Genomic DNA, 24,160 nt, shown 5'->3' with positions numbered 1-24,160 from the left:
TTTCAACCTCAAGACAAAGAAGGTAAATGTTTCGGGTGATCCTATTATGGTAGCTGAGATTGAGACAAAAAAGACCTTTTTAATTCTCAGGAAAAAACCCATATTAAAAAAATATAGGTGAACCATTGATTCTCTCTGAATATTTTTGTAAGTCACCTATACAATTTTTTTGCAGAAACTCATGGTAAACTTCCTGGCTTTCTTATAATAGTTGAAAAGTCCATAGTTGCTCTTATTTACCTTATGGAAAAATAGGAATAAGTTTTAATAATTACCTCACATTTCAGGATTTACCTTTGAACTTTTCTTTGCTGATTGTTTTCTATTTGGGGGAGCCAGAGTTTTTTTTTAAAGAAAACAGAAAAAAAAAAAAAAGCAAATGTCTTGACAGTAAACTTCTCTAAACTTTATAAAAATATCATTGACTCATTTGATTTTTGTTCAGAGTTCATTCTATGCCATCAATGAGCTTACAGTACAGTCCAGCTCCACCACTCTCACTATGGCTACACTTTAAAAAGAGAACCTCTGAAACTGAGCAGCAGCCAGTGAAATAAAATGGCAAATACAAGAATCAATGTTGTCTACATCCTCCTGGAGACATAGAAGTTCACTAGGAATTCTGGCAAAAACAGCAGTTATACAGTTAGACAATCTATAAATTATGGGACACCAGCTTCTTAATGTTTCTAGAATTATTATGCAACAAAACTGTAGAAAATAGTAATTTTTCAGCATCAGCAAAACTAGGGAAACATATCACAGAGAACAAGGCTATTAAGATTTTTTAGTATATAAGCCACAGAGCTTTATTTAACTCTGTAACATTATCTTACATGTGTACCATGAAATTAGTTTATGATGACAAGAAAGAAGACTACCATCTGGAAACAAAACTGTAACAAAAGATGCTTTCATGGAAAAGATCAAGGTTCTTAGAGAAATAATAGGGGAACATGTCTTGCTTGAAGACATAGTGAATGAAAAGGACTACCTCATGGCATATGTTCCAGACTGATAAAATGAAATAAAAAAAGGAATGTCTAAAATCTCTTATCAAATCCACATTCCACATGGATTCTAAAATTCACTGAGGCAATGGCTCAGCTCACATAAATCATTAGCTGTTAAATAACTTTTATGTTATGATCCTCATTTCTTGTCAGAATGTACACAGAATTCTTTGGATTTCATGTAAGTTCTGCAGGAGGTTTAGGACCACACTTGATTTTTTATTGAAAGATTATATTCACAGAGTTAAAAATTATGGACAGAATTTCAGTCCTGTTAAAGATATTTGTATGTAGGCAAACACTGCCAAAACAGGCAGTATCTGCAGAAACAGAAGAAATATTTAGTAGACATTGATTATACCATGGACTCATTTATATTTTTCTGACACCTGTTTGCTGCCTCTTACTAAAAGGACAAAAAAACCCCAAAAAACCAAACATCTAAGATCAGACGCTGAATGGTTAGAAAATTTTTGTTTCTTTCTGTTTTGAAGCACTAGTAAAAGAAATCTCTGTTGAAAACTGATTGAAATCAAATACAAAAAACAGACATGGCCAAAATATTTGTTGGGTTTTTTTGATTATTAACCCTTGCATTTGTTTTGGAGCACAGAAAATTATAAAATATTTCTTTGCTGTGAGGAATTACGATATAAGAGCCCTCAGTCACAAGTAACCGTTACTGGGTAAAACAGTTGCCCTTTGTTGCTCATCCACAGGGGTACCAGTAATACTGCTGAGGCAGTGGTAGTAGTAGCAGTAAAGGGCATCCACAGGACATGAGAATAGGCTGAAGAGCACAGGAGACCAGAGGGGTTCTCCTTAATACAAGGGGAAAAGTTCAGGTAGGAGTATCAAATTCCAGCAGAACAAAGCTTTACTAAGGAGCTGGTGCTGGGCAACAGGGCTTCGATCTCTTTGACTACAGGGTGCCCTTCAAGGAATGAGGACAGGAGGGGAGACATAGGATTTGCCTGTCTGAACAGGGCAAGAGTTTTGCTGACCTAGTGAAGCGAGCTCTAAACTAAGTTTGTCATGGACACAGGTGAAAACCTAAAGGGAGAACAGGCCCATGGAAGAAGACGGGGTGGACAAGGCAATGGATGTTTCTCTCCCTCCCTCTCACAAAGCAGCAGGAAGCCATTTCATGTGCCTGTATGCAAAAATGTGCTCTATGGGAAAAACTGAAAGTGCATATACAGTCACAGAACTGTGGTGTTACTGAGATCAGAGACTTGGTGGGACAGTTCACCCAACTGAAGGGCTGCAATGGATAGACACAGACTCCTAGGAAATGCAGGGAAAAAGGAGAGGCTGCACCTTACACAAAGTAGGATCTTGAAATAACAGAGTTCTCTCTGCTGCACTATAGACAGTGAGCTCTTGAGCTCCTGTGGGCTAGAATGAGAAGGGAAAATCAAGAGGGAGGTTGTTATGGTGAATATCTGTTACAGGCCATCTGACTGAGCAGTGATCAAAACTGTTAAAGTACTAGAAGTTTCCCAGACACTAGGTCTGGTTATGATCAATGATTTTAACCACCCCAGCATCTCTGGGGATGAGAGCACAGCAGAGGGCAAGCAATGAACTAGATAGCTAATGTCGTTTAGAATAATTTTTTTAATGCAGGTACTGGAGAGGGCAAGTTGGACTAGGAGTAAAGAACATTCAGATAAGTGATATTCAACAGCAACTGTGGTCACAATAACCATTAGCTGAATATCTTGAGGGAATTGAAAATGGCAATTTATAGAATTAACTTCTTGGACTTGAGCAGAGCAGATTTCAGCTTATTTGTGAAGTGATAAAGAGGATCTCATGGGCTGATGTCTTGAGGGGCAGGACTGCAATTCAGACAAACTTTTATGACAGGATTTGACAAGCTGGAAGAATAACAGAAATCTCATAAAATTCCAAAACAGAAATGCAAAGTCCTGTACCTGGAACAGGATCATCCCATGCAAAAATTATTTGCTAGGTGGCAGCTCTGACAAAAGGACCTGAAGTCCTTGTGAAACACAAGCCGAGTGTGTGGTGCACTTCTGCAGTATCGACAGCTTACCTTGTATTGGGTGCATGAGCAATAGCATAGCCAGCAGGTAAAGAGAGAGAGTTAGAGTTCATCTGCTTGACACTTGGGAGGCCTCATCCAGAATGCTTTGTCCAACCTAGGGTCTTTCAGTACAAAAGAGACACTGACTTTGACAGACTAGAACACGCCCAGAGGATGGCCACTAAAACTTCAAGATGATGAAGAACACAATGTATGAGACAAGAGGATGAAGGAAAAGGATTTTTCAGCCTGAACAAGTGGAGAGTATGTGAAAATCTAACAGCACTGTTTAGTTTAGGAAAGAGCCAGAATGGAAAGAGGATCTTTTCATAGACCCACAACAGCAGCAGAGGAAATAGACATAATCTCTAAAATTCTAATTTAAATTGGACATGAGAATAAGGGTAGCTGCGAACCATGACAGGTTTCCAGAGAGACTTTAGAATCTCCATCCATGGAGCTATTAAATTTTTAACTGGGCAAAACTTTGAGCAGTCTGACACAACTTTGAAGATATCCATGCTCTGAGCAGGACTGGGCCTCAAAGGGACTGGACCATCCTTCAAAAGTTTACATCATTGAAGCTTTTTCCTGGCCAGGTCCTGCCATGAAATTGATATAGCTATGCCCATATAAAAGGAAAGGATAAAAGGTAAGTAGATAACATCTATCTCTGAATGAAAATTCTGGAGTGTCACTGCTTTAGTAATTACAGTTTTAAATAGTGTCAATTTTTAGACAGTACATTAGTACACTTACATTTAGGGAAAAAAGCACCTCAGAATAAATTTATTTAATCTGCTGTTTGTATTTAAAAGATATTTTGTTCCTTCATTTTTTACCTCTGCAAAAAGGAACTGGAAAATCCCACGATGCGCCATTCCCAGGACTCACAATACATGTCAACATGGCATGGCCTTCTAGGATGTAACCAGAGATACAGCTATATCGGATTTTATCCCCAATGTTGAATCTGGTTCCATGAAGTACTCCTTTAGGTATTTCTCCTGGGTTGCCACATGTATGACTAGGTAATACTGTCAAAAGAAAGAATGGAATACATTACAGTTAAAATTTGCAGAAAAAATAATAAATACTTGCCCAACAGCAATAATTAACTATTTGGCTTTGGTTGTGGTGTTTTGGTTCTTTTTTTCTTTTTTCTTTTTTTTTTTTTAAACTGTATTTCTTATACAAATAAGGTGAAATTAGGTTACGGAATCTACTTACACAAAATATTTCAGTTTGTAACAGATATCATCATTTTCAAAACTAATTTCAAACTCAGTTCTTGGTTTAACAGTCCTTCAATTAAGTTCTTTACAGATCTATTTTCTATCAAAGTATCCTACATATCTTGCTGCATTTCTTTGAATTAAGTGAAAGAACTTTTTACTTAATTCTACTTTGTAAATATTGCAAAGATATTCACACAACATAATTATGGATGTGGGCAGTAGAAAGCTCTTTAAGTACAGCTTTCATTTAGGTGGTGAAATAGCAGTTTAACAGAATCCAATAATTAACTGTTCTCTGACAGTAAATTAAAGTCTCAAATATACAAAAATGTTTGATTTTCTTCTTAGTTTCAAATTAGTTCAAGTTCTAGAAAATAAATTAAGTCAATATTTGTTAAAAGAAACAGAAAATATGAAGGAAAACTAAGCAGTGACATTGGGAAAACATGAATGGACATTTTTATTGCAGAAACTTACTACCATTTGTAAATATTAGTTATTTGAAAGACGTTGTCTGAACAAGTTACCATTTTAAAGATTATACTTCTCCACCTACAAAAAACAAAAAGTGTAGGGAAGGAGGAAAATGGAATTCGTTTTGTTCTCAAATTTCTTTGAAAGTTTTTAATGGCACACCATTCCTTTCATTGAAGTAGTACAAATTAAAATCCTTTAATTTCCTTAGAGAAGAACAAATAAGTACAGGGAGCTGAAATGAGTAATGAACAGAGCACAGAAGATAAACATGTGCATCAAAGAAATGGTGGTCTGAAAAGCTCACATATAATTCAGGTGTCATCTCAGAAGCCACAGGTTTGATGAACAAGTTCTTTCACCCCATACTTCTCTTTTCCCTTACTCTACCCATCTGCAGATTAAACATAACCATGCCAACCTATAACCTGCATGTTGAGAGGATTAGTTACTCAACACAAGTATATCCTTAGAGTGCTGTAAAGCATTATATCAATATACCAATATCAATTATTCTCCATTATACCACATAAGTTCAATTATTGAATGCACACCCTTAATTCATTACTCAGTTAGTCAAAGTAGCATTTAAATGATAATAATTACACTTAATTTACAATGCAAATTATACAACAAAATTTTGAAAAGGTCAAGAAACATAAAAATAAAAAAATTAAAAGAGAGAACACTGTCACTTACAACACAATTTTATGATAGAAATACCAAAATAATTCTATAAAATATTAGCAAGGGAACAAAAATCACCTAACACTCTAATGAATTATGAGTTAGACATATGTTCTACTCAAGTTGCAGATCAAAGATCTAAGATTTCTTGAATTATGGAAACTAATTAAGGCTGTTTGTAAACAGCTATCCAAAGTAGAAGCAAACAATATGATACCTGGCTTATTTTATACTGTTTCAGCAGGCTTAACAGACTAGGCTATTTCTTTGGATGTGCTCACTCACATTGTTAAAAAAGTCAGTGTTTGATTCACATATATGAGAAAGATTACATATAAAATAAAGTGATTACATATAAAAAAAAAGACATCAGAATAATTGGAATAGAAGAAAGATACTAATTGGTATTCCTAAAAGCTGAAAACAATGATATATTATAAGCTACAGCATGTACTGCTATATGTTATTACATGTTTTTAGCACTATGAGAAATGCTACCTCACTCTTTTCAAACTTTCCCCTTTTTGCTGCCTTAGTCAGGATAGGTTAACAGGCATTTGTTCAATACAAGTCAAACAAATAAAAACTTGTTACCTCCTTTGATACAGCAGAATACCTGGATTTGAGACAAGGATCTCTTTACCTTATTTTCTAATCAAAACATTTTTACAAAGAACTGTAAATTGAAGTAGTTTCATCAAAAGATCCGATGCATGCAGCAAAAATTTATACAATCCAAAAGCCAGATTTTATTTTTATGAGAGGGTGTTCTGTCAGAAAAAAAAAGCATTATTCAAAGCTACTATGATTTTTGATCAACTTCATTCCTAAAGCAAGACATCACAGAAAATCTGTATCTGCCATATAAATAACAACTGTCACTGGCTAACTGTTGAAACTGTATTGCAGCAAGTCAGTCTTGTATCTGTGTGAATTCTTCTACTATATGATGTTTACCTGCATCTTACCACTATGAGTTTGTCAAGAACTCCAGAGAAAATGGTGCTTGACATCCTGAAACTGGCACACACTTTACAACAACCTCCTAAAACCCAGGAAAAAAATGAGTGATCTGAGAATGACAGCCATACTTAATAATACATGTAATAGTTCACTGGATTTCACCCCTTTTCAAGTTCAAGCATTCAACTACATTATTTATGTGCTTTTCTAAAACTTTGATGAAGTATATTGAGATAGACACAGTTTCATCTGCACAGACTTCACTGCTTCTAGTCTAGACCTAAGATGAATTAGCCTTTGAAGGTTCCTAACAGTGAAAAAAATAGTTTAATCTTTGGATTATGAGAATTCTAGCTGACCAAAGCTATCATATGTATCCATCAAGCTTTAAATTCATTGCCAAATTTTCAGTAAAAGACCCATATTTGTCTGTAGAGTCACTGAGGTCTACTGTCAATAAGATTGCAGTCACAGGATCTTGATTCATTAAATAATTTGATGTTCACTGCATATTGAGAACTATTATAAACTATACTGCACTGAAGCACTTAAGATAATGGATTTTTTATATAGAACTAACATCAGAGTGCTCTCACCATGCTTCATATCCTTTTTTTTTTCACCCAAATCCTTTCCAAGTTTGGAAAAAAAAGTAATTACAGTGTTTGAAAAATAATCTGTTTAGTCTTTGTATTTAGTCTTAGCAAAAATATGCAGAATGGGATAGCCAAGGATATCTTTCTCTGATGATTTTCTCCTCAAGTGGAGTGTCTATCTTCACCATTCTGACAGACATAAAAACCTATGTAGTCTTCACTTCCCAGCACAGATCAATCTGTAGCACTGTTTATTAATTAAGATTTATTAGTGAAACGTACTCATATTTAACAAGTTACTCATTCTTAGGTGGCGTGTATCGGGTTATTTATTTACACAGCCTTTTCAAGATTCTTTCTAAGGCTGAACTCTACATATACTTGCAACACAGACCACATGAAAGAATACTGACGGCCGTTTAAACATAGTTATCCTTTGCTTTCACTTATGAAGAGTTTCCTTCTTTTATTTTTTTTAATATGTTAGACTTCATCACCTACCTCTTTCTGATTTATCATAACAGAGAAATCACCTAAAATTAAACAGCAGTGGTTGATAATGGAAAAAAAAAACCGAAACCAAAATATAAATGGTAGCTGTCTCTGGACTGAATAAACTTTTGAAGGACTATTCCACCCAAGTTTTCTTACTATGGTGTCCACACTAGAATGCAAGAGTCTTTAAATATGCAATAACAAGTGCCTAAAGTTTTTCATGTGTTCATTTAAAGCACTGCCACTGCCACTGCCACTTCATTACATAACAGCTACTGGCAATGCAATGTCCTGATTTGGTAAGATTTTTTCTATTTTGGTTCAAGAAGTTAAGTTAAAAAAAGATACTTTCTGATAAATCCTGATGGATTTGAGGTCTCTGGTAGCCCAAATCCTATTAATTGTTACATGAGTAAGACATCTGGATTTGACACCAGTTATAAAACTATGAAAATTAATTTTCCAACCTTTGCTTCAATTAGTATTCAGAGGCTCAATTTGAAAATAATTTTCAGGAGAAACAACTGATTTCTTTTTTTCTCAGATGTCATCATCATCAACTAGATTGCAAAGATCGCCTAGAGGCCTTAGCAGCAAAAAGCTCAAACTGCTTATGTCAGTTAAAATCTCAGTTTCACCCTTCCATGAACCAGTTGCTCAGCTTATATAGGCCACACACAGTAGTTGGAACTTGACAGTAACAATTCAGAAAGCAGCTTAATACCAATTAGGAAAAATAGGAAGGGGAAACAAGAAAGAAAAGGAACTAAGTAAATGGTTTTCCTCCATTTATTTCAATATCTTTACATGACTTTACAAGGATATATTCGTTATTTTTCCTGTTGTTACTGAAACAGCTGAAAAAGTTTTCCAAGTTGCACTTAAGTTTAGCCGAATGCAAATGTGCTGACTTTTTGTGGTTCCATAGTCCCTCTACTACAGACCCCTAAGTATTTTCTAACATTACCTTAAATTGGTGGCCACAGGCAAAATAGCACACAAAAGAAAAAGGGTAAGAGGAGGAAGTCAGATAGTCCCTTGATACCAGTGACAGCTTTGGAGTTACAATACTGGGAGGGACTTCAGAAGCTCTGTGGAGAAAATTAGGGTTTCAGAAAATTTCACAGCATATGTCAAGATGTTCAGCAGGTATGAGGCACAGCCCATGATATCCTGTCCACACGGCTACAGTAAGAGTTGCATTTTGCCATCTCGTGCATAAATAGGAGATATACATTCAACTGTATTTACAGAGTTACAGAAGAAGAAAATAATTTTTGAGAAAGGTAGTAAGTATACTCATTATAAAAACAGAACACAATAAGCTCACAAATAGGAGATGAAAAAAAGCTAAATTCTCTTGCAAGAATGGCACTGAAACTGAAGTCTCTACTCAAATTCAGAAAACATCTTCATTTCAAAAGGAACTCAGTATAAAAATTAACAGTCTTTCAAAAAAGAAAAAGTACTGTACTGAACAAAGGCTGGACTTAGATATTTATGGATACATACACGTAAAATTATTTAATAAATCTTTCTTAGAAAAAATATAGAGCTTTATCCAAGGTGGAACTAATGAAATTTCCCTTGAAAGATTAATTCTAAAGAATTCTGTAAAACTATTCTTGCCATTTATACCTAGAGGAAGACTACAAAATCAATATATTTGATTTTTTTAAAGTTTCTAATGTCTTACATTAAGCTCCACTACAGTAGATTTTGACATTTCTTTTTTAAATAATTCTAAATATTGACTAAATTGGAAAGTATATAATATTTCACTGTCAGTTTATTAAACAATGTTGTCCTTTCTATTTCCAGGAGCTGTGTACCATGAATAGTTAGTTGATCTACCAGCTCTGATTTTTGTTAGCATGAAACACTGTAGGTGTACATAGGTCATTTATGAGAGGGACAGTAACATGACAGAAATGAGACAGTGCAAAATTTTCAAAATTCTTTATTCTCAAGACAACATGGTCTTTATTATACCCTTCACAAAATTCTTTATTATCAAGATGCAACATGGTCTACAAACTTTCTTACATGGAAATGACAGGTTTTGGAAAGCAAAAGAGACAAAGAAGCCAGAGCATGTTGTCCAAACCGTGTCTGTTTAGGTTATTGTTATTGTTACTATTATTATTATTATTATTATTATTAGTGAGAAGAAGAAGAAGAAGACGTTTTAAAAGCTTTTTGTCTTGTTTAAATGGAATTTTGTGTATTTCACTTGGTCTTCATTGCCTCTCACCTTGCCAGTCCAAAAAAAAAAAAAAAAAAAAAAAAGTCAAGCTGCATCATATCTTTACCCGTCCCCAGCAGGGGATTTGCACAACTCAGTAAGATTCCCCTGAGCCTTCTCTTCTCCAGGCTGAACAATCCCAGATCTCTCTTTCCTCAGGTCAGATGTGCCAAGCCTTTAGCTGTCTTCATGGCCCTTTGCTGCACTCAATTCAGTATGTCCATGTCTCTCTCTCATATTGGGGCCCCAGACCTGGACACACCACTCCAGGTGTGGTCTCACCAGTGCTGAGCAGGAAAGAATAATGGACTCCCTCAACCTGCTGCAGGACTCTGCCTAAGACAACTTCAAATGCTCTTGGTCTTCTTTGCCACAAGGACATATTGCTGATCCCTGGTGAACAAGTTGCCCCAAGGTTCTTCTCTGCAGAACTGGTCTCTTGATTACTGGTGTCTGGGGCTTTTAATTCCCAGATGCAAGACTTTGGATTTCTCTTCATTCAGCTTTATGAGATTTCTGCTTGTTTATTTCCAGATTCTTTGAAGATCCCTATGAATGGCAGCCTAACCATATGGTATATCAGCCATTCTTCCAAGTTTTCTATTACCTGGAAGCTTGCTGAGCATGCACTCCATTCTCCAAGTCATTAAAGAAGATATTAAATACCCCTGAGCCCAGTAACAGCTAGTTTTGTACTTCAACAGTGATGGACCTCCAGCAAACTGAGTATCTGTTCCAGGTTTTAACTTTCAGTTCAACAGTAGATTGGAGGAGCTGACATGGAGTCACTAAGTGACTCATGCACAGTTTTCACCTTTATTTACTCCAAAAATGAAATGAGGAAATTTTTCTCAACTCAAGAATTACAAATAAACATGATCAGAATCTACTATTAGAAGGGTAGTACCAAATTGTTTGTCATTGGCACATGTGCACATACAGATACCCATACAGACACAACTAACATGGGAAAGCTTTAGTCTGCAAGTTACCTAACATCAAACTTACATCCTTCTTAAAAATTATTTCATCAAAAATTACTGGATTCCATTAGGCTTACTCTAGGGGAAGGAAGAGTTCACTCAGAAACAAAAACATGCAAAGTGCAAGTTCATGGAATACCTGATAATTAAGCCATATTTACACTACAAGGTGCCAAATGCAATGTTCAAGGGTCTATGTGGCACAGATATGTACATATTGCAGCATCCAACATGGGCCTCTATCTGTTGGCAACTTTTTTGTTCAGACTGTCTTTGCTGGGCGTACCTGCAATTTTTTTTTCTGAAAATAATACAAACAAATAAAACAAAAACCCAAAGCCTTATTGGCTGACAGAAATAAAGCTGTTATGTTTATTTTATGCTATCTTATTTTCGTACTATCCCAGGATCAGAAGAAATCTCTTTCCTGTTAGATGCTAATTTCTGTATTTCTGCATACATAAACCATTGCAATATTTGTTAGATAAAATGCTTAGATTGTATCACTTTTGAAAGATACAGCTTTCTTGTTTTACATGCATTTACCCAGCTGTGTCTGTCCATCTCTAAGGATGTGCAAAATTGCATTGGATTGAAAGCAATGAAAATCATTTAGGAGTATACAGCAACTTTAATACATTTTCCACATTAAGATTGATATTTTAATTTTCTTTTGCAGGTAATAACCAGAGATTGATGGATTTTTTATTTAGTGTGTTTACTTTTATTATGTAATAAATGTCTTGCTGTTGGTTATAAGACCATAAAAGTCAATATCATACAAAGAATGCCAGAAAACTCTCAAGTTCAAAGACAGTCTGAAGTTAGAACTAAGACCTTCTATTTCCTCATATTATTTTCCTCATATTATTTCCTCTTATTATTTTGCCTCAGATGTACTACACACTTTCCTAGGTGAACTGAGATCAGCAAGCAATATTTCAAATTTTTAGATCTCTCTTGAAAGAGGAGAACAAGTGGAGCATGACAGTCAAGGCCAAGGCTATAAAAAGTATTTGAGGCTGTGCAAAATTTATAAACAGAAACTTTGCCAGCTATCAGAAATCAAAAGTAATTAGTCATTCTCTTAAAAATATCTAAAGAATGCCCTTCCATCTCCTCAAAAACGTTCAGTGCATTCTATGGTCTGTCTTCCAGTTTGTCGGTACGATGATCAGAAGTCTATGCAGTATCTGCCCTTTGCATTGTATACAAATCTTGTAGATATACTCCAAATAATGCTTATTAAATATAATCAAAATGCTTTATGTTTCAGCAAAATACATTCTAGAAGAAAAATATCTTTAAATCTGAACAGATTAAGCTTAATGCAAAATATCTAATCTCCTGTATTATTTGATAAATACAAACTGTGGGACTTGTTGCATATACCACATGTCTGTTCTCAAGCCTAACTACTTAGAGGTCAGGGAAAACCTCATAGGACTGAAAGAGAAGAAAGGAAGTAATAGCAGATTAAATTTGGAAAAGATCCACTTCAGTAATGGATACTCTTCTGATGATTTAATAGAGGCTTATCTTCAGCTAACACCAGCATGCCATCGTATCTGCAGACCCTCATTACTAATTAAAGTAAGGCAACGGTGTTTCAAAACCCACTTTTTTCTCTATTTTTCTCTCTTTTTCTCTCATTTTCTCCTTCTTTCTTTCTTTCATCTTGATTTGCTGTTTATTAAGATTACAAAAAAGCCCAAGGAACAATTTGCACCAGCACCAGGAGTGCTCCTTGCTCTGGCTCAGGCATTCCTGAGACACTGTGGTGGCTTTTAGCAAAGCTGGAATGTGGGGTCCTGCAAGCTTTCCAGAACTATTCTCTTGTGCTTAACACTTTCATAAGTGGCACTCTATTGCCTCCAGAGACTTGAAACTTTATCTTGCTAACAGACAATCATGTGGCAAAATTTTGAAAGGAATTCAATATGACTTACAAGCCTCTTGTCTGTGCCCGCAATTGAAAATGAAAGGAATTAGGACTTGTAGTTAGGTCCTGAAAATGTAGCACAGCAAATGTCATAGCCACTAACTTTTTCTTCACATCTCTTACTGATACGGTGTCAGGAAAAAAAGACTCTGTCCTGCCCTTGTCCCTGGTCAGTGGTAAGAATTGTCTTGCACACAGTTTAAAACCAGACCAGGAGTCTGTATGGACGACAGCATTGAAGTTCTCAAGTTCCTGCCAGTCCATGTCCTCCTAGTTTCCTGAAGGAATGTTGATAGATTTTTTTCCTCTCTTAGTTCAATACTTTGTTCTGTTGCTGTTGTTAGAAATTCTTGTGATAACAGAAATTCAGCAGCACCTTTTTCAACTTTGTCCCCATTTGTTCTTTGAAATGGCCTCCACAGAAATGGGAGTTATGAAGACTTTTGTCTGGTTAGCATTTGCAGGCTCATACTTCAACAAGGGTGACATGTAACATGCTCACCACTTTTGCCAGATGGGAAAATAGCAATATTAGGGCAGGAGAAGAATTTGCCATCTCAAAAGTTTCAGCTATAGAAGAATTATAAATAGTTTGCTACCTAGGAAGTCCTCAAGTAGCATACATTTCAGTGTGCAGCACTTTGTGGACCTAAATGGAACAGTGAGTATTTTGCACCCCACAGCTTTAGCCTGTGAACAGTTAACATACTTTTGATGAAAATACCAGTTTTAATCTGAATTTAGAAAGGTGAGAGTTTATAATTTTTTATCATTTAGATAACTTCAGAGGGAAGAAAAGGTTCCCAAATTAATTGGTTTTATGCGTGTCTCACAACATGCAACAAATGTTTTCCATTTAACCAGCCAAGGTGAGGCAGAGACTGCTCTTTGAAACAGCAAATTCTGTCACAAAACCTCTGTTTTAACACAACAACATGATTTTCTGTTGCTTATTTTCAGTGTTGCCTTGCACTGGTTTCTTTTTTCCTACAGTGGCTTACACAACCAACCTCCAACACACATGTAATTGCATGTTTGGCAGGATGACGAAGCTGCAGTGGGTAACACTGCTGAGATGCTTGTTGGCTGCTGTGTGGGAATAAGAATGAAGAGCATCAAGAAGAAAACAAGTTCAGAGAGCAAAATGAACTATATTATGAAACCATAATCCAAGGTTTCTTAATGACACCTGCTTTCTATAAAGTTACTTCCTTGTATGCCAGGTAGAACAAATACCTGGTAAAAGGGGTCATGCACAAATGGGAGGAGAAAGAGAAACAAGAACAGAAAGAAAGTCAAAACCCTACATTTTCAATTTTACATTATGTTTTTCTTGGTACCCTAATTAATCAGAAAAAAAGAGAGTATTTTAGGGACTGAATAAACAAAACCTTTAATTGATTTTGATTTTGGTTTGGGTTTTTTTCCTAATTTTTTTCCTCAGTAAAATGAAGTAGCATCTTTAGAACTTCTGAAATCTCTGTCATGTAAGTACATATTTTAGCATGTATTTATTATGTGACAATAGGTGATATTTCTAGAAATGATCTGTCGCCCACCATGCAAATCCATACTAAAGTGTTTTTTGGTTTTGGGGATTTTTTTGTAGTTAGTTTTGACATAAGAAATCTTAAAAGCTCCTTCAAAAGCCATCAAGCTTGACTTATGGCAGGCTGATGTGCCTATATCCATTATGTATGAGCACTCTGCTAAAAATCCTTCTGCACTGATGGGACAAGGAAGCAGGAATCTGGAGAAAAAATGTTACTTAAATCCACTGCAAACCTTAACTAAGTACTGTGGTGTTAAAAATGCTTCATTTTGTTTGCATTCCATATTAAAAGACAATTATTGTCAAAGTTGCATGATATCCCTTTAACTAAATACATAATCACAAAAAGGAAATAAAAATATTAAACCACAAATATCACAGGTTCAGTCTTCTTATGATTACCTGTGGTTGTTCCCAGGAGAAGAATGAGATTGCTAAGAGTGAAACCTATAAACATTGTTTGCTAAGTAATAACTTTGCAAGGAACTGGAGAGTGGCAGTGAGTGGACAGATTTGTCTGGACACTTCCTCTGAAACACTTGGTGTAAAATTCCCTTGAAATTTCTAAGGCACTTGGCTCCTAAGGCTTGAATTTTATTTGAGTTCGATCTCAGTGATTCTTAATGAGTGAAGATTTCCCAACCTGTAGTTAAAAATCACAACTGCCCTTTTTATTTAAAATCTTACTCTCAAACTCATTCTGCACAACTGACCTTTTGGAGTCCACAAAAATAACACTCTGCACCCCACTAAAGTCTATACTGGTCCCATTTGTAGATTATTTGATCAATAATGGTCTAATCAAAACTTACTCTGTAGAGGACTAACTCTCAGGACCATCTGGATCTGGAGATGATGCTAGATTCTCATCTACCTCTTCTTATGAGATGCTGGCTGTTACTGACACAGACAGACACAATTAAAGAAAATTCCATGCTTTCTCCAACTCTGCCATTCTTTTGGGACTCCAACACCACCAAAGTGGTAAAAAAACCAAAAAAACCAGAAGAAACTCGCTAACTCTTTGCAATGTTTTTATGTACTATGACATTCTGTCCACTTTGGTTGTCATTGTATATTTTAACCATAAGCTCAAAACAGCACATAGAACACCAGAAGATATTTTCATACACCTCAGTTTTGTCACAATCTTGGCAGCAAAATTAGTTTTGTGGCTATTTAAACAATGAAGCCATCTGTGCGGCTGATGCCATATCAAAGGAAGTTTACTTCAATACTTGTTCAATGTGCATTTAAAGAAGATTGTCTACTACTGTTTGTGTGAAAGATTATTTATGTAAGCAAGGGAAGAGAGTTTAATACCAAAATTGTCCCAGAACTCATTAATTTAATGTTTGTTTCTGTAGTACAAATATGGAAGGGGGTAAGGCTGTTCTCTAAATCTTAAAAAACCACAAAGTCTCCTCTGCTCAAACCCCCAGAAGTCTGTGTTCCACTGGGGATTGTGTTGCACTTCCAGAGACTTTACATACATGTGAGTCACTAGATCAGGATAAGGAGACGTGATGACTACACTGTACACTAAAACTGAATGGAACTGGGGCCAGCTGGCACATTGTTATTGAACTTTCTGAGCCTGCAAAACAGGATGGCTGTGTCCAGATTTCCTGTTCGGAACAGTCACCAGGCTGTACCAACTTCTGAATCATTCCCAAGAGTTCTTCAGAAAAGTGCTATTTGGCCCAAACAAAACTCGTGCTGTGATCCATCCAACAACAGTATAGATGGTTGTCAGTGCCTCTGCCCACGTCCTGACAGGGGGTATATTCTGGTGTAGACAAGACACTGGGACTTTATTGACTGCTCACTCATCCCAGACAAGGAAAAACAAGAGTGTCAGCAGCTACTGTGGTAGATGGAACTAAACGTTTGGATGGCTGTGTGATCACTGTTTTATCCCTTTGCTGTCAGAGAGCACTTTGCTCCTGTTTAGTTTATTAATAATTCTATGATACATCCCACAGTGAACAGAAAGAAGGACTAAGACCATCTTTACCTTTACAGTGATCATGAAGGGGAGAAATCATAAAATTATCTCTGCTGCTATCTCTGATGGAATAGGACAACCTTCTCACATATAACCAAGAAGCTTTTTGGGGTTTGTTTTCAACATAAAGCTGTCCCCACCTGCTTAAATATCGAAACAAAACAAAATTAAAGAACATAAAAGAATATCCCCACAGGATATGAAAGAATGAAGCAAGGATAAAATCTGCACTGTACTGATAGTAAGGATCATATCTACGCAAATTCAAAAGACTTAAATAGATCAAATAGGCTTTTTTTTCCCCTAAGGCTTTCATACGACTCTGTTGCCTGGAGATTTTAACCTGTTGAATAGCTACCTAGGGCATTTCATGGGTTTCTGAAGTCTGAAAGGCACCAGTTCTTGCTGCACTGCCCCTCTAAGGTGTAGCCTGCCACACCAATTTGCCTCACATAAACCCTCGGAGAGAAAGTGATTTTATGTATCTCTCTACTAACACTAACCTATTAATTTTTCTCCCCAAAAAGCAGTTCTGTAATCTGCCAGCTGTTAAATGACAGAGAAGTGAAAGCTTTATATTCATTCAGTAATCACAGCAGCTCTTTTTTGCTAAACCAGTTTTCAATTTATAAAGAGCTTGTCAAGGTGATAGGTAACGTCTCAAGAGACACACACACTGTGCCTTCATCATTCACCTACATTTTTAATGTGGTTCCAAGGCTGGCTGTGAAATACCTCCCAATAATATAAGAACTCTTTACAAAACCAACAAAATAGTTCAAATTATTAAGTGCCAGTTCAGCATCTCCAATATATGGCACTTTTGGGTATTAAAAATCTTCATGGTTTCTGACAGTCAGAAAATCAGGTTTAGAGTTTGTTGGAACATATTTTAGATGCTGAATGCTGAAGCAATACAGGTATACTAAAAATGCTGTAAGAATCACTACACATTGAACTGCTCCTCAAAATACTTTCACTAAGAGCTAAAAAATAGTTTACTAAATGTATTTTGGAAAACCTATTCTTATGGAACAGAAGCAATGTGGTAGGAGTTTAAAAAATTGTGTCTGACGCAAGTAGGTAACAGTACAGACATTTTTCTTGGTCTTACATGACATACCAAAATCTGAAGGAAAATTCCAGAATTTCTGTTTTAGATGTCCATTTCAATTATCTTACTGGCAAAATTAAGTGGCATGGAAGAGCACCTTATTTGAAAATAAAGCATTTTGAGTTTTTATATCTCACAATTACTAAACCTTTTTTTCTTGAAACAGTGAGTGAGATTTAGAAACCCATGGGTTTGTCCTTCATTTGAAGCAAGTAAGTCCCAATGCAGTGTCATACGTGTACTCATGCTTATTTTTAATCATAAGTGTTTAGCCAAAGAACTCACAGTCAGAAATTCAAATAATATACAGACTAGATAGCTAAATCCAGGACATACAAATTGTAAAAAAATAAAATTGTTTAAAAAGTGGTTGTTAAGAATCAAGGGGACATTTTTCTTTCAGTATTTTCAATTATCAAAACACTAGTATCACCGATGATCTTTGTGAACAAAGGTCTCCTTACGAGAGTTACAGACTCCTAGTGGGCAAAGTATTTCTGACATTCTCATGGGTAAATGAAATACAAATGCACAGAGAAGCTGGTTATAAAGGTTGCCCTAGAATCAACATACTTCAGGGAAGAATTGTGCAGTCAAAGCATTTTCTTCTGACTGATCCCACACATCCCCAGATAAAGGCAATTTAATACTACTGAAATTTAAAGTCTCTGCTTGTAACAGAGTTCAGGCATTTACAAAGAGAGTATTATTTAAAACTCTTTAGAGCACTTAAATTTAGTTATGGGCACAGTCTGCAACCCTTCCCACCAGCATGCTGCCAAGCTAGTGACAGGCTTCAGATGTCAGCCCAAGCACCCCAAGAGCATCCTCACCAGAAGGTCTGGCTGCTGGGGCTCAGGGCTTTTCCAGAGAGCTCCGCCAGCACTGCTGATGTACCAGCCTTGATGTAGGTCTGTGCCCATCCCCACAGCTCTGTCCGCCCATACGAGGGCTAGGCCTGTCACTAGCCTCAACCCTGTCCTGTTCCCCCAGGCTCTTGCTGGTGAGACCCCTGACCCAGCCAGCCAAGCAGCAAAGATCGTCCTTGCTGCTCCCTCATATTGACAGCAAAAGTCTTAAAAATACATGAAATTGTCTTAATTTCATCTCTAGAACTTGAGAACACTTGTTCTATTTCAAGACAAGGTAGGTTGCTTCTCACAGCTACGGCAGTGGTTTTCATGTAGAAATACCAGGATAATGTCAGCAATTCAATCTATAGCTTTCACACCTGAAAAACTCTGAAGATACAAGTTGTGAGACACAAATCCAAAGAAAAGCTTTGGTTTACAGAGTTTAAAGTACAGCTTTATGAAACTCGCACACACCTGGACTATGGGTCTGCATGTGGAGAAGGAAAACCCCAAAGAACCTAAAAAATCCACACTTCCAGGCATTGTTTGTGGATTCCAGAATTTCCCATGTACTCTATCAGATCATAAGAGAAAGTATTTAGCATTTTTTGACATACCAAAGTGAGAAAAACACCATTTTAGAATGAAGGGGGAAGGCATCTTTATATATATAAACATAAAGCTTGCTCAGCAAAATCCTGACCTGCAAAAGGGCTTCATATCCAAAAGTTATGAATCTTCTCAATTCTGACACAGTTTGATTAATTGGTTAAATGGCTGCCCGTAAGTCTTACCTGGCTTATTCCCACTGACCATCACAAGTACAACAAGCCACCATGACATATCTGGTAGACAACTTGCAAAGGTGAATTTACTTCCCCATAAGCACACACACATTTCTTTTGGGAGCATGACACTCAAGAGATAATCAAGTCAATATGAGAAAAGAAAATGAATGAGAAAATAAAGACTATTCGTAACATAACGATGACAATTAAAAAAAAATTAAAAGGAAATGTAAGGAGATGTTATTAGACCATTTCAGAAAAACACATATAACTTGTGTCAATCAGAAGCCACAATGAAAATGGCATGAAGTTTATCAAACTATAGAAACAATGAAAAAAATATCTTACTGTTAAATTATTAGCATGTAAGCAATACTTTAATCCAATGTTTTCTTAACATCAAGAATAATTTGCTACATTTTTCCTTCTAATTCCACCACAATTTTGACATATCTTTGAATATTTGTCTGTCAGTTTAACTAACAGTTGCAGAGGATGTGGCCAAACAGATGATTTGACTTATATGCTGCAGCAAATGGAACCAACTTGTATTATTTCACGGGATAAGACTTGTTGGGGTCCCTTCCCCCTGCCATGGAGCCCTGGGAGATGGGCCCTGGGGGGGAGACACGGGGTTTCCCTGCCCCTGGTCAGCCTCATTCCCCATTGGTTGGTTTGTGTTCCCTGGTGCTGATAATGCCAAGGACCCTTGGGTCCCGTGACTGCAGAGTTCCTGAGCTGAGCCCCGGCCATGCGGCTGGAGAAATAAACATCTCTGAAACATCTACCACGAATCTGTCCATATATACTTCGTTTCCACGGGACTCCTGGTTTGAAATATGCTTGTTGCAGTAATCCCCGCTGCAACAAAGACTACTTCTGTAAAAATCAAATATCAGTTTTCAAACAGGAGGACTGTTCCTTTTAAGTACAGCACTGAATGAATGGTAAAGAAAGTAAGAGTCACCTGAGTAGCTGTAAGGGAAAGCTCAGTAAAACTTGGATGGCTTTTACAAGTAAAACAGGACCTCTTTTTCTTTTAAATCAAAATAACCAATGCACAGATTCATTGTTTGCAGGTCCCATCATAAGCTGGGCATATATGTACACTATAGTGATAAAAAATAAATTTTTTGGTGTCGTCCTTGTGAATATAAACTGCATAGAAACTTCCTGGTCTGACTTTTCTCAAAACAGAAACTTGGTAGATCCTGTTTACTCTTTATAAAATGTAGAACTGTTATCTTACCTCTTCCTGTGTTTTATGTGATATTAAATAACATAGGAAACTCGGGATTTCTTCTAGCACTACATAAAGTAACCTTACAGGTTTAACATATACTGTAAATTTTAAAATGCATTTGATGGCTTAAGTATTCGCAGGAGGAAAGCTCATTTACCCATCAGTTTTACAGCTCCAAGCAGGGCAGCGCTGCATAAAAGATACTTTGTCATTCCTTGCCCTTCATACCAGGCTGATTCCCCTGCTGTTGGGGGACAAAGACATATGAGCTTTCATGGTGTACAAGGCCAGAGCCAATATTACATGGATAGAAAACATGGACAATATCCTGTCCTCCTGAACACTATTTACAGGTTTTAATTGCTGAATGCTACTTTAATAACTCATTTCTTCCAAGACCTCATAGCTTTTATTTTAAGTAAACAAGAAATCATACAGACGAAATTTAGAAGTGAAGCAAAAAAACCTCAAAAGACTCATGACAGTCCCCATGAAAATAACTATTTAAATTTAGCACAAATCTGTAGGTTTTTTTGTAGGTCCATTTTAAAGATTTGTTCTGAAATGTAATAATCCTGAAACATTTTTATTACTCACTGCATTTCTTTAGAATTAAGGTAGAATAAGGGTCTAAGGCACAAGAGGTCTCACCCACAGTAACATGTTCATAAACTCTGAGAGCTGCTTTCATAGTATTAGCTTTTTTCCCCCCATTTGTCTTTCTGGTTGTTGTGGTTTAGAAATGCTATTCCCCAATTTAGTGCCCCTCTTCTCCCCATCCCTGACTGAGACTCCAAAATGTGTCCAGAGAGGAGAACCAGAGGCACAAAAGGTGACAATGACAGGTTGAGACGAGAACAATTTACTGGAAGCAGCAATGAGATAAGAAAATGAGCAGCAACTGCAGCCATACTAATAAAAAAAGTGTACAAAAAAGGAGTGATTCACACACAAAATCTTCACCAAGCCTGACCTGACCAGACTCGCAGCTGGTGGCACCCCAACCTGACCATTCCCCTGTCTGCCACCCGTATTCCATCAGAAGGAGCACCGTTTGCATAAGCGAGAGAGAGTCTCCATTTCTCCTGCCCCTGGCAATGACACTCGACGGTTTTCAATAAAACTAGGGTCTTCACCATGCCCACACGGCTCCAGGCTCTGCCCCCTTGCACCTCCTGTGAAAACTTAGCCCTGTCCTTGGATGAATTCAGGACACTGGTCCAGGCAAAACACTGTGGAGTCAGCAAAATCCCTGCTTGCAGTGGTAGGGACATGGAGCAATGAGTGGCAGCCTGCCTACCTCCAGGTTTCATGCCTCCAAGCAGTGCTACACTGCTTATGAGATACTTTAGATTTTCCCTGTCTTTCCTTCACCTTTGTCTTTTGTGTGGAAAGTGGGTCTGGGTTGAAAATAGCAATATCATGCTTAAATGATCAACAAGAGGGAAGAAAACTCAACACTAGTAAAGGATATCACGACAGCAAGAGATGACCTGACATTACACTGCAATCTGCTTGAGCCCAACATGAAAGAAAGAAAGAAAGGGGGCTCAGTGCAAAGTTATGTGCATCATGGCCAGCATTAAGACAATGTAACAAAGCTGAAAACTAAGTTCTAACATTTCAGTGAGTTGTACCTGGTTGTGAGCATTATACATTATTTTGATGTGGTCTTGTGTCTATAAACTACCATCATCTGTCCATATAATTACGGATATACATCGTCACTGACAAAATTTTCAGATGAGCTTAGAAGGAACTCTCATGTTCCTTTTTGATATTTTCAAACTGGAGCCCAGATTCACAAGGGGAGGAAAGGGAGTGACACACTAGATAAGGCACAAGGAACACTGCAAAACAAGCAAAAAAAACTCCAAAACCCCACTTTTTCTCAGTTGCAATAGTTTAGTTCTGAAAATTTCTAGCTCTTTTGAGAACTCGTAGATCTTGTCATGAGTTTTTATCCTGAAAATATAGGTTCAATTTACGTACCACTTACAAAACTTTTAAACTCTTCAAAAAATAAGAAAAAGTAGGATTACAATAGGAAATAGGAGACTTGTAGATGTTTTAGATCAAACATCTTAGATGACCTTAACATTTCCTGTAATGAAGTACCAAGTGTTACGTAGTTACTCTATTTGAACCCAGTGACTAGTATAGTAAAATGTAACTCCCAGAAATTGAGAGACGTCTTTTAAGAGGCATAAAGCACTGCCATTTTACTCCAGTACTTTTAGTCAAAATGTGTATCTAATTTTGTACTTGCAATTTTAGTTATATTCTGCAGCTACTCTTTCTTGCTGAGGTTCTGCTAGTGTAATAATTTTTCTGTTTTCTGCTCTGTGAAGGTACATGTACCTTCTAATCAAATCTTTCCATCAGCTGCATCTGCAGTGGATGGGAATGGATTGATAAATTATTTTCTCCAAGCTCACTTCAGCAATAAAATACCATTTCTCCCTTTCAATTTTTGGTGTAACTTTATTTCCTCCTTCCCATTCCCAGGGGTTTACTTCTTCAAAAATGAGAAAAAAAAAAAAGCAAGAGAGCAAGAAGAGCAAGAGGAAGCTTCAGCATTTTTTCCCTCACAGGGAGTTCACATTCTCTGCACCAAATATGCTGATTTACTTAAAGATAGGTTTTAGCTCAGATAGGTAAAGCATCAAAGGTAGAGCAAGATGGGAAGAAAATTATCAGATAATTCTTATTATTTCAAATTCTTACCCAAGAAAATAGATCTCTTTTCACTCGAGAATTTTTTCGAGAATCTGGCTTTTTTTCTGTACACTTGAAAGTTAAACACTTGTAACTGCCATTCTGAACAACGACCTCGGCAGTTCATGTGGAGTATGGACTACAGCTGCTGAGTTTCTAGTCAAAAATATTTCAATGCTTTAAAAAGGAGCTGGTCATTGGTTTTCCTGGAATGTAAAAAGAAGTGCAACACAGCCCATAGTGTATTACTGCTAACAAAGGATTTGAAATAACCATCTATGGGTGCAAAATGCAATTCTCATGGAAGCTAGTATCAATAAGTGTAAATGAAATGTAAGTTCATTGTTATTCTCAAGAAAAGATGCTGAAGGTGTAAAAGAGTAAAAAAAAAGTAAAAAAAAAAGTCAGTAGGGATTCTGACACAGCAGAATAGCATCATTTTAGAGATGGATACTGACTGAAGACTGATAGATATAATTTATGCCTATTTTCTCTCTTGACAAAAAGTCTGGATAAATAAAACTCATCAGCAACCATTTTGTACTCCTCCTAAAATGTAGGGAATAAGTGCAAGGCATTGGTTCCCATGTTTCTCAATCCTAAATACAACAAAATATTCAAAGGATATGCGTCTGAAAATAATTAAATTCCTTATTTCCCATGTCTCTGAGGATTTGGAAAGGAGGTAATTTATCCACCTCAGGGCGGACATTTCTTCAGGCTGCTGCTGATACAACTTCTCAGTGTCTTTATTATTTAGAGAGCATTTTAATGCCATTACTACTATTTCTTTTATAAGCTAAACATTCTTGAGATTAGTTTTTTAGAATACATAAATTCAAGTCAAATTGATAGAAAAAACATATACCCCTATGCTAGAAAGAGTAATTGATACAAAATTTCATTGGCTATCAGAGTGAATTTGCATTGTACTTTTGTTTATTGTAATTACTCTATATTATATATAAATTCAATATTTAAATTATTTTATTTATTATAATACAATTTCCATACTCTATTAGAAAACTATTTTCCTTTACTAAGTGTTATCAAGATAAGATAGAAAGAAAGTAAAGGCCTACACATAATCAAAACTTTACAAGAGATGGTTGGGAGCAGGAAATAAGTCCCCAGTGAAGACTCCCTCCCCTACACTTATCATTTTGTGTTAAACGTTGCTTGTTCTCTCCAAGT

The 24,160-nt window shown here is 36.5% G+C and overlaps 1 protein-coding gene across 1 annotated transcript in view; it reads right to left on the bottom strand.

The window, feature by feature from the left end:
- CSMD1 (CUB and Sushi multiple domains 1) overlaps positions 1-24,160 on the bottom strand; it is a 1,117,781-nt gene that overhangs the window by 532,518 nt on the left and 561,103 nt on the right. The window contains exon 4 of the mRNA XM_039568608.1: positions 3,909-4,103. Coding sequence (XP_039424542.1) covers positions 3,909-4,103 — 195 coding nt within the window. The remainder of the gene's footprint in view (positions 1-3,908; positions 4,104-24,160) is intronic.

This window comes from Corvus cornix, chromosome 3 (genome assembly GCF_000738735.6).
Source record: "Corvus cornix cornix isolate S_Up_H32 chromosome 3, ASM73873v5, whole genome shotgun sequence".
NCBI classification, from domain to species: Eukaryota; Metazoa; Chordata; class Aves; order Passeriformes; family Corvidae; genus Corvus; species Corvus cornix.
This window is presented reverse-complemented; position numbering and strand designations above follow the sequence as displayed.